This window comes from Trypanosoma rangeli (assembly GCF_003719475.1).
Source record: "Trypanosoma rangeli strain AM80 chromosome Unknown Tra_15.4_contig_00518, whole genome shotgun sequence".
NCBI classification, from domain to species: domain Eukaryota; phylum Euglenozoa; class Kinetoplastea; order Trypanosomatida; family Trypanosomatidae; genus Trypanosoma; species Trypanosoma rangeli.
The window spans coordinates 1-10097 of NW_021706264.1; the positions used below are offsets into that span (position 1 = coordinate 1).

The 10097-nt window shown below is 60.4% G+C and overlaps 7 protein-coding genes across 7 annotated transcripts, besides 4 other annotated features; 1 reads left to right on the forward strand and 6 right to left on the reverse strand.

Annotated features, from left to right (window-relative positions):
* On the forward strand, window positions 1-338 carry TraAM80_09119 (uncharacterized protein; the record flags this gene model as incomplete). The annotated part of the gene is made up of 1 exon (XM_029385822.1): window positions 1-338. A coding segment is annotated over one exon (338 nt), but the record flags the coding sequence as incomplete, so codon positions are not given.
* A 653-nt stretch (window positions 339-991) lies between these two features.
* TraAM80_09120 (uncharacterized protein) lies at window positions 992-2974 on the reverse strand (the record flags this gene model as incomplete). The annotated part of the gene is made up of 1 exon (XM_029385823.1): window positions 992-2974. One exon carries the CDS (start codon window positions 2972-2974, stop codon window positions 992-994), a length of 1983 nt encoding a protein of 660 aa, XP_029234324.1.
* Window positions 2975-3012: 38 nt separating this feature from the next.
* Window positions 3013-3071: a microsatellite.
* A 33-nt stretch (window positions 3072-3104) lies between these two features.
* Window positions 3105-3126: a microsatellite.
* A 163-nt stretch (window positions 3127-3289) lies between these two features.
* TraAM80_09121 (Viral A-type inclusion protein) lies at window positions 3290-6064 on the reverse strand (the record flags this gene model as incomplete). Its single annotated transcript, XM_029385824.1, has 1 exon — window positions 3290-6064. The coding sequence occupies one exon, from the start codon at window positions 6062-6064 to the stop codon at window positions 3290-3292; it is 2775 nt and encodes a 924-aa protein (XP_029234325.1).
* Window positions 6065-6237: 173 nt separating this feature from the next.
* Window positions 6238-6280: a sequence feature (A-rich).
* Window positions 6281-6404: 124 nt separating this feature from the next.
* On the reverse strand, window positions 6405-6962 carry TraAM80_09122 (uncharacterized protein; the record flags this gene model as incomplete). Its single annotated transcript, XM_029385825.1, has 1 exon — window positions 6405-6962. One exon carries the CDS (start codon window positions 6960-6962, stop codon window positions 6405-6407), a length of 558 nt encoding a protein of 185 aa, XP_029234326.1.
* Window positions 6963-7266: 304 nt separating this feature from the next.
* On the reverse strand, window positions 7267-7707 carry TraAM80_09123 (uncharacterized protein; the record flags this gene model as incomplete). Its single annotated transcript, XM_029385826.1, has 1 exon — window positions 7267-7707. The coding sequence occupies one exon, from the start codon at window positions 7705-7707 to the stop codon at window positions 7267-7269; it is 441 nt and encodes a 146-aa protein (XP_029234327.1).
* A 138-nt stretch (window positions 7708-7845) lies between these two features.
* Window positions 7846-7873: a microsatellite.
* A 163-nt stretch (window positions 7874-8036) lies between these two features.
* On the reverse strand, window positions 8037-9140 carry TraAM80_09124 (uncharacterized protein; the record flags this gene model as incomplete). The annotated part of the gene is made up of 1 exon (XM_029385827.1): window positions 8037-9140. One exon carries the CDS (start codon window positions 9138-9140, stop codon window positions 8037-8039), a length of 1104 nt encoding a protein of 367 aa, XP_029234328.1.
* A 335-nt stretch (window positions 9141-9475) lies between these two features.
* TraAM80_09125 (oxidoreductase) lies at window positions 9476-10097 on the reverse strand (the record flags this gene model as incomplete). Its single annotated transcript, XM_029385828.1, has 1 exon — window positions 9476-10097. A coding segment is annotated over one exon (622 nt), but the record flags the coding sequence as incomplete, so codon positions are not given.

Below are 10097 nucleotides of genomic sequence, written 5' to 3' on the forward strand. Positions count from 1 at the left end.
GTCCAAATCCAATGCGCACTATACCCTATAATCCGATGGCTCTGTTGAGTGTGGAACGAAGTCTGGCTGTGCCGTCCTTCGTTTGGGCGCCAGATACTCGCCCATACGGCGGGTGGGGGGCGGGCTCGCTGGCGCGCGGCCACGGGCGGAGTGCCTGGCCATGGAAATTTGCCTCAACGAGCCCCTGCTGCACCTACCGCCCACATCCGGCAGGCGAGGGGCGGCTGTGTTTACGGACCCGCTACCACTCCTCGGTGCATTTTAAACGGGGCCCGAGCAGAGTGACGGATGGCGTACCTTGTCGCATGGGGGGCTCCACCATGAGCCCGATTCGTTGATGTGTGTGCCTGCCTGCTGATTTTTTTTTTTTTTTTGACACGCTGGCGTCTCCCACAGCGAGGTTGGCTTAGAAGTTTGCGAAAGAAGTCCTGGGAGCGTCTCATGGTGTGCCAGTGTGAATCGCGGATGCCATCGCCTCCGTCGGGCGCTGCGGAACACCAAGCGAGGAGGCACCGGGGCACATTTTCCTCTACTGTTCGTTTTTTTTTTTTTTTGCGGCCTGACGGGCGAAGTTCCGCTTGGAGGGATTGGAGATGGCCGAGCGATGCCCTGGTTGGCCGCTGGCTCGGTTTCTTTGTGGCCCGTTTGCTCCCCCTGTCTCGATCCGCCCGTAGCCCGAGACGGTGTGGACAGCGGCGCCGGTCCGTTCGAGGTGGGGGCGCCTTTGGCTTGCTGCTTTAATAGTTAGTCTTGCGTTGTTTCGGTTTCTCCCGCTTGAAACCTGAAGACGGTGAACCGTGCTCTCGAAGGCATCGGTGTCGCCGGTCCGCGTCCTGCTGGTCCTTTGGGTGCCTTCGCTTCGTCCGAGGGGGCGAGAGAGAAGAAGCTGCAAAAATAAAAGGAATAACAAAAAGTCGCGGCAACCTTCGCGTCCCCTTCCGCATGCGAATGGGCTCTTCTTTCCCCTCTCTTTTTCTTTACGTTTCCGTGCCTACACATCCTGGGCCTGGGTGGCGGGAATTAGCGCACTCTCGCATCCCACGCAGCGGTCGCGCCTGGCCCGCGTTCCTTCTTCCTTACTTTGCGCATTGTCGCTTCGCGCCCCGCCCGCGGTTTCCTCCGTATTCGAAGGAGAAGCGGGAGGAAGCTGCTGCCGCGATGCCAGTGCTGGCTGTTGGTCCTCGACGCGCTGCGCTTCTGGAGGCCGCTCCGCCCCGGCGCGGGCCATTATTTCATGGAACTGCTTGAAGGAGTTGCGTAGCATGCTGCGTTCCGCGCTCGTCAGCCGCGGAGAGTGGCCCCCGACACCCTCGCCCAACAGCTGCGAGGCTTCCGCCACTGCCATTCGAAGCGCCCGCGCCCGCCTCTCCGCGTTTGCAGGAGGCCGGCCGTAGGCCAGCATGAAGCAGCAGCGTGCGAGCACCGAGGCGCCACGCTCGCCGCTGTCATGTAGCAGAGGCGCCGCCTCCACCACGCCGTGCAAAATGTCCTCCATTCGCGGGGTCGTTGGCACGCCCCGTTGCACGAGGAGGGCTCCCAGCATGACGGCCGCGATGCGAAACGACGCGAACTCCGGCGCAACGGACGAGGGAAGACGCTGCGACTTCTCCAATGAGTTCTGCAGCGCGCCCAGGCACTCCACCACTGCCGCCCGCAAGCTCAGCGGTGCACTCTCCAGCAACACACAAACGCTGGAGAGCAAATCCCACGCCGCACCCGATGTTAGCACAAACGCAAAGCGACGAATGGAGCGAATCGCCTCCACAAACAGCAACGACGCCCCTTCCACATGCAGGCTCGCTTCAGCGATGCAAATAACCTGCCGCATACTCGCAGCATCCGCGGTAACGGCTCGCCTCAGAACCTTCTGGACGGGAACGGCAAATCGAAGAATCGCCTCAGCGCCACAAGCGCTTGAAACGGAGGAAAAGACTCCGGCAACCTGCTCCAGCGTCATAGCCTGCACGTCGCTTGCCAACCGGCTGTGGGAGAGGACCTGCGTTGTCACCAGGCGGCTCATTTGCTTGTGGGCAGGTGGTGCGGAATCCGCGATTTCGGCAGGGCCCGGCACTGCAGCACGCTTCCAAAAACGCACGCGCTCCGAAGAACTTACCCGCGAGGAGCCTCGGGCGGTTTCGTAGTGACTCAGCCGCTGCACCGCCGCACACATTCCTTGCAGCTCTGTGAAGCTCCACGCGAGCGGGGCTCCAGTGTTCAACGCGCCAACCAAAACATCCGTCAGGTCACGAACAAGTTGCAGGCATCGGTTCTTCAGGAGTATGGGATCAGCTTTAAATAGACCCGGCGCAGGCGCTTCTGCCGGGAGTTCCACTGCGATTATGGTGGTGAAAAACTGAATCAGTAGGCAGCACAGGGAATCGGATTTGGTGAAGAGTGACCATCGCTGCTCCACCATGGCCACCAGGCTGGCTAAATCGTCCCACGTCAAGAGAGCACACCCGCCAAGTTCCCCGCAGCAGGCCTCCATCACACGCGAAAGGGCCTCAATCTGTTGGGACGCAGTATCTTTGCCCTTCGCACCGTTTAGCGCGTCGGTGAGGAGCCGCAGCGTCGCATGGGTGAGCTGAAAGGAGAACTTGTGCCGCACTGCATTGGCGAGAATCAAACTAAGATCGCCAAGGTTCAGCTGCAGCCGTGCCCGAGGCTGTCTGACATCTTGAAGAAGGCGTTCGCTCAAAAGCTCCCGCAGCTGCGACGATGAGGCTGCAACGACGCTCTCTGCGGTTCCGAGTAATGCCGGCGCGAGAGTTTCTCCGCATGTGCGCGAAGGCTCCGCCTGCTGCTGGCGCTTGCCGTGCGCCTGACAGAAACGGACGCCAATGAAGTGGGCCTCCAGCGATCGCGCGGGGTTCCGCTGCGAGCTGGAGTGGATGCGCCGGAGCAGCACGTCAAACGGCAGGGAGTCGATGTGCTCCCGCAACGCGGCCAACGAGGGTGGAGGTACCGCCTTCATCACTGCTTGCCACCGCAACGCGCATGTATGGGGATTTGCCCTACGCCCCCCTCCTTCCCCTTCCCCCTTCCGCCAACCCCCGCTCCCGCTTGCTCCTCCGCACGCACAGGCAGGCCGGACAGACGAAGGCAAAAAAAAAAAAACAAAAAAAACGTCAAACGACATCTGACATTCGGAGATGTCATTTATTATTAATTTATTATTTTCGTTGCAGCTGCAACGTCGTGGCGCAGGTGGGTAGAAACACATGGCGAGAAACCACTCCTTTTCCTTATCTTTCTTCTTCTCATCTCTCCTCTCTTTGCATCGCTGGCTTTATGCGGGCTGCGTGGCATCCGCAGCTTCTTCTCTCTCCGCTTCCTCCACCTGCAGCTTTTCACCCACTTCGTCTTCCTCGGCTCCCTGCGGCGCGCCCGTGCTCTCCGTGGTGGCGGCAGCCGCCACTGGCAAGTCATGCAACAGCTCTCCATCTCCCTGCTCCTCCCCCTCCGCGGGCTCTTCGTGCTCCTCCTCTGTTTCAACTGCCGCGGTGACATGCGGCGAGGACAACGCCAGGAACTGGTTGATCGCCTCCAACACGTGGTCCCGCGAGCCACGCGACTCGTCAGCCGCCGCGCTGGGTGCCGTCATGCTGCTGGGGGTTGTTGTTGTTGTTTTTGTTCCTGATGCCCCAGTTGAAGAGGCAGAGGAAGTCGGGGGAACCACAAGCGACCGCTCTATCCTCGCTAGCAGTTCCTTCTCGGCACCCAGTTGCGCCTGCAGATGTTGCCTCTCCTCTAAGAGTGTCATCGTGCGCTTCTTCCAGAGGACATCTGCGCTATGCTGCGCGGCGGTGATGCGCTGCGCGAGACCCTCGGCCAGCTCCCGACATGCCTGCGTAAACGTCGCTTGCGTCTCTGTCACTTGCTTTTCCTGCCGCTTGAGCGCTTCCGTTAGGTGAAGCAGGTGTGCCGTCTCCTGCAGGGCGTGGGTGCGCTGCTGCTGCTCCACCGCCTGAAGAATGTAGCCGCACATGCGCTCCACAGCTTCCACCACTTCCTGAACTTCACCCTCGTGTGCATTCCAGGCCTCGGCGCTGCGGCGTGTGAGCTCCACGAGCTCCGAACGCTCCGCAGTCAGCATGGTGTTGAGGGAGGCGACAAAACTCATCTCGGCGCGAAGCACCTCCAGCAACCCAACCAACGCCGTTAAAAGCTCCTGCGAAAACATGACTGAGGCCTCGTAGGATGCACGCACCTGTTGATTCTCTGACCGCAGCGTCTCTGTAGAGTGCATCAGTGTCGCATTACTGTTCAGCAGCTCCGACATGGCAGCCTCACGTGCGGCAAGCGTGGAACGCATTTCAGCCTGCATTGCATCAAGCTGATGCCTCGCATCATCGCGCTCCCCGCTGACATCCGACAGCTGCTGCTGGTGTGCCACGAGTTGCCGTTCACACACTTCAATGCGCTGCTGCATGCTGAGAAACGTCGCCTGCCGCCGCATCCCACCCTCCGTGTGGGCGCTTGCCTCCTCACCCAGCCCTGCTAACACATCGAGCGCCTGCATCTCCGCCCTGTGCACTGTCTGCACCATAGAGCTTCCACCATCACCACCACCAGTGGTCGTAATATGTGCCTGGGCCCCCTCACTCTCCAGCACGGCTCCGTGTGTGATGAGTGCGGTGATGCGCTCCTCTTGCAGTGCAATGTAGCGGTGCAGCTTCTCCCGTTGTTTTGAAAGCTGCGCCACCTCATTTTTGAGCTCCTGCGACTGCCGCAATGCCTGCTGGATGGCCTGCGGGTCCGCCACCACACTTAAACTCACCGCGGCTGCCTTCACGGCGGCGTCTCGGATTGCTGCGCTGCACTGCCGCAGCTCCTCCTCTTGCATATGGTGGGAAATGACGGAAGCAAGGCTACCACGTAGGTAGTCACGCTCCACCTCGAGCCCCACACACTGCGCCCGCAGCGACTGATTTTCCTCCCGCACGCGGCCAATCTCGTCGGCGAGGGTGACGAGCTTGCGCGTCACAGTGGAGCGAGTGCGCTCCATCTGCGTCAGCTTCTCCTGCGTACTGCGCAGAACTCGCTCCTTCTCGCGCAGCCGCCGCAACTCCTCACGTCCCTCGTACCAAAACGTGATGAACTCGCGGCGGACGGAGTCGGGGTCGTCGCTGTTCTCGGTCTCGAGGCGCCGCCGCTTCGACACCGGTGCCTCATCGGGTGCGGCGTGTCTCGCCTGCAGCGCCTGCACGGTGGCCTCCAGCTGCGCGATGGTCGCTTTGTGCACCTCTGCTGCCTTCTCACGCGCCTCCAGTGCTGCCACACGCGTGCGGAGTTCGCGGACCGTGGACTGGCCCAACGCCACCTCATCCGCCAGTTGCGCCTCCCGTAATGCGTGCCGCAACCCGCTTCGCCCCTGCGACTCCTCCAGCTGCAGGCGGAACAACTCCCGCTCGGCCTCCGCCTGGTGCAGCCGCGTCCGCATCTCCTCCAGCTGCTCAAGCAGGCGCGGCAGTTTTAGTGCGCCATGCAGGCCGTCCGTGACGAGTTTGTTGGCCTCCGAGGTCGCCGCCTCAGTCCGTTGCCGCAGCGCCTCGACCTGCTGCCGAAGCAGGGTGTCCGACGCACGCAGGTGGCGCAGCTCCGTCAAGAGCGACGACGGCTGCTCATCCGCCCCCGCCGCTTCCTCCTCCAGCTGCAGCACCCGTTGGCGCAGCGCGTCGCGCTCCCTCGCCAGCGCCTCCACCTTGCCGTTAAGCTCCGCCACGCACCCTGTCTGCATCTCGCTCATCTGCCGAAGCATTCCCTCGTTCTGCTCGCCCAGCACCCGCAGTGCCTCCACAAGAGCCGAGACACGCTGCGTCCCGCCTTTGCCCGCCTCCGCCTCCGCCACCCCCTCGGCGCTGCCACTCCCCAGCACAACGGCCTGCGACATGGCGTCCTCCAGCGTGCGCCGCGCATCATCGAAGAAGCGCCGCAGTTGGTCCTGCAGCACGTGCTGCAGCACCCTCTCACTCTCGGGGACGCCAACCTTTGCCTTGAGGCGGGCATTCTCCGCCAGCAGCTGCGGAAGGAGGGGCCCTGCAGTGTCCGCAACCCTCGCCATACGTCTCGCCTCTATCTACGCGTATGCCGCAAAGCTAAAAGAAGAAACACAAGGAGAAGGTTCACCACCGCGTAGACAGCAAGTCCCATTCTACACACCGCAGACAAGTAGGCACCCACACATCGCTTTTTAATTTCCTTTACATCTCCGCCATGCTTAACGCAGCGCTAAACAAACAAGAGCAAAACGCTAAAAAAAAAACAACAACAATCACAACTCTGAGGAAATCAATGCTCAAAAGGTCCATCACCCTCAACGACAAGGTCGTTTCTCCTGCCACCCTCAAAGGGAAACATTTCCCAAACGAACATGACGAAGTCGATGGGGAGGCGAGAGAATGTCATTGAGAGCAGTTAGAAAACTGTGAGAATCCAAAGCAAGCGAATAAAAAAAAGATGAGAGAAACAGCTCTCACAACATACAGGCACAGACACCCAACCCAAACACTGAAAGCAAAAAAGAAGGCAAAACGCACTCTGAGGGGTGTGGGCCTCCCCCACACAATGCAACTTGCGCTCTTCACGGTGTGCGGATTCATCCTTTGCATCGCTAAGAACACTGCTCCACCAGCCTGATGATATTGTTGGAAGCGAACCTGTGAAACTTGTGCTGAAAGGAGCTGTTGCTGCCGGTGCTGCTGCTGGTCGCGGTACCACATGCTGGGCCCCCATTTCCCCAGCCGCCGGCACCGGCGGTTGTGCAGCATTTCCTTCATTGACGTTATCCACACTGGCAAGCTGCAGCCGTACAGAAACGTGGGGTGAATAAGGCTCAGTAGCGGCGCAGTCGATGGGAAATGGTGTGACACAGACCATTTCAGGCTAGGCGACATGTCGTCGCGATCGCTAAACTTTTCCAACGTGTTGGCGAGCCTAATGCAGGCGCCATTCATCCACATGCAACCATAAAACAATGACAATAGGCGCTCGTAGTATGCCAACTGATTGGTATTGTTCCCATCACCGGCCGTGTAATATGCCAGCGGCAGCAAGTTAGTACGGCTTCACCTGGCCCGGCAGTCATTGGCTGCGGTGTAGTCGATGTACCAGGGAATCTAACACGTCCTAAGAAGAACTGACTGGGAGATGCACGTGGTGTCGGTCATATGTTCTCCGGAAGGGCACCTGGCATCCACGGCCACGTTTCCCTCGTCGCACTGTTTTGACTCGTCTATACTACTTCAACGCAACACGACAGCTCGTCTATGCCGCTTCGTCCCCAAACGAAAATGAGGCCTCGCCGTACTCCACCAAAGACTCAGCGCATTGATACAGCGGAATGGGGGTTCCGCACCAGCGAGTAACGCGTGTGTTGCCCCATGCCGGAGGAGCAGCACAGCAGTACACCCGTGGTGCATAACGGACCTTCGCTGGGACTTCCCTGGAGGCGCGTAGCCTCTTCCGAGGCGGAGTGCTTCGTGACGATGCGCCGCGCCGCCACCCACACGTGGACCGTACTGATCCCGCAGTATCTGGCGTGTGCTGGTGTCGGCTGCGAACAAAATGTCGTGCCCCGGGCTGGACACGTTGAAGGCGAGCCGCGGCGCCCACCCGGGCACTGTGACGAGGAAAAAGTAGCACCAACAACAACGCCAGCAGCATCGATAACGGGGCGGGATACGTCCACACGGCGTGCGTGGTCATTCGCGTTGCCGGAAAGGGTGGATGAGGCGGCGGCCCAAAATTCTTCAGGAAAAGCCAAAAAGCGCGCGAGGGAAAGAGATAAAAAACAACAACCAAAAAACCAACGGAGAAACGCATGAAATACATGGGACCGCTTTGCACACACCAAGACCCACACACACACACATCGCTAAGATAAAAAAAAAAGAGAGTGAGGGGAGACGTCAAAAAGCCGCAGGAGTCGCCACAGACATAGCCGTTCCCCCTGCCTCCCCTCTCGCCCAGAAAAAGAAGCACGCTGAGAAAAGAAAAATCCCCTTGCTTTCATCACATGCCAAGCCAAATGGTGCTCACCGCCTCTGCCCCGCGTCGGGCTCCGTAAGGCCACCGGTGCAATGCATGGGCGGCGCGTACTGCGGTGGGCGCTGATAGACGGGCTCCGGCAGCTCCCCTGACCGCAGCTGCGCTTCCAGCGGCGCCCCGCTATAGCCATAACGGCGGTGGCAGTTTTGGAAGAGACGACTATTCTTCGCAATGTTGCGGGAGTGGTAGTTGAAGGACGCCGCGCGGTGGCCGTCGCTGTCGGCGTAGCCCCCCGCACTCATCGTGCCGCGGGTGAAGCGGGCAATAAGGCACACGATGCGCATCGTAATCCCAAGCTTTCGCGGCTCCGTCCACTCCACCGGAAAGGGGTTCAGGCCGGCTTCCTCCACGCGTTCCATGGAGGTTGGGTAGTCCTGATCCACAAGCACGTCGTACACCGCATTCACGCTGCAGAGGTGCGAGAGGAAGCTGCAGCCCAGCTCCACCCGAAGTACTTGCCACGGAACCTTCGAAATCCCACGCACGGCCGCCTCCGCCGCATGACGTCCGTAAACCGTATCCTGCAGAATGAGGGTGCGCTTGCCAGCGAAGGCCATTACGTCGGCAAGTGGCGGGGCAGCCGAGGAGAGTTCAATTAGTACCACATTCAGCGCCCGCTGCTGCACGGCGGCTGCCTCGTTGGGGGCCCCACTGCCGGTAAGCGCCATCATGGAAAGCTTGTTTGTGCGGTCCGTGCCGTATGCCATGAGGATACTGTGCGAGGTTGACACAAAATCTCCACCACTCGCGGCACCGCCCTTTATGTCCTGCAGAATGTGATTGAAGTCACCCGTCGCTCCACAGGCCCACAGGTACCGCAGCGTCTCGCTGACCTCGGAGCTGCGGTGCTCTCTACCGTACTTGGGCATCGGCAACACAACGTCGTAGTGCTGAAAAGTAACATCCGCGGTAAAGAGGCAGTCGTAGTACGGGCACGTGCGCATTTCATGTATTTGCTCTACAAGCTGCGTCTGCCGCAGCGTGGCAAAGAGTTCCCTAACCTGGCGAACGAAGAGTTCCGTGTCCACCTCCTCGCCGATGGGGTTGTGCGTCGGGACCGTGTGTAGTGAGGGGGACCCGGTAAAGTGCATTGACGTACCGGCGCGTGGCGGCGGAGGCCTTCGCCAGCGAGGACCACATCTCTGAGAACACAAGACGGTAGGGGTGGGGGTGGAGGAGGAGAGAACACTGAGATCATATGGATACATGCCCGCGTGTGTCTGTGTGGAAGGGGAGGGAGCAGCGGGCAGCGTCTTGTCAAGTTCCCTCCGCCACACACTGCGCATCTCAGGAAGCCTGACAACGCGCAGATTGAAAGACTCCCCAGTTTCTTTTTCTTTTCCCTCTTTTTCGTGGTTTTTCTCTTTCCCCTCTTGCCTTCACCTTTGGACTCTCTCTCTCTCTTTCCCCACACCGCCTCGTTTGCTCACTTCTCGCGCTGTAACACCAGCGCCAGCGGGGGCGCCGCCGCAACTGCCACCTGCGCCTTTGCGTGCTTCCGGCGGCGGCTGCCCACCTCCGCGTCGCCGGGCGGCGCCTCGCCGGGGTGGAACTCTGTCAGCACAATTTTCCCCCGCGTGTGCCCTTCAGCCACGACGTCCAGCGCGGTGTCGGCGCGCTCCACTGGCACCGTCTCCAGCTGCAGCCGGAAGGCCCCGCGGTGGTAAAGTGCCAGGCACATCTCCACCACCTCTCGCAGACTGCCGCGCGTGAGCGGGTGGGCGTGCATCCCGGCGAGGCAGACGTAACTCACCGACAGCTGGCGGTGGTAGAGCGCCTCGCCGGAGAGTGGCATGGGACCAGGCAGAACGCAGATGGAGCCGCCAAACCGCAGAGCCTCTGCGTGCTGCGCAGCAAGCACCGCATCACCGGCCTCCAGCACATAATCGACACCGAAACCCTGCGTGCGAGCGAGGCACTCGCCAACGACGTCTTGCACAGTGTAGTCAAAGACATAGTCCGCACCCAGCGACTTTACGAGTCGACGTTGACGGTGGAGCAGGAGGCCAACACGTATAACCCGGNGTACTTGGCAAGCTGCACCGCGC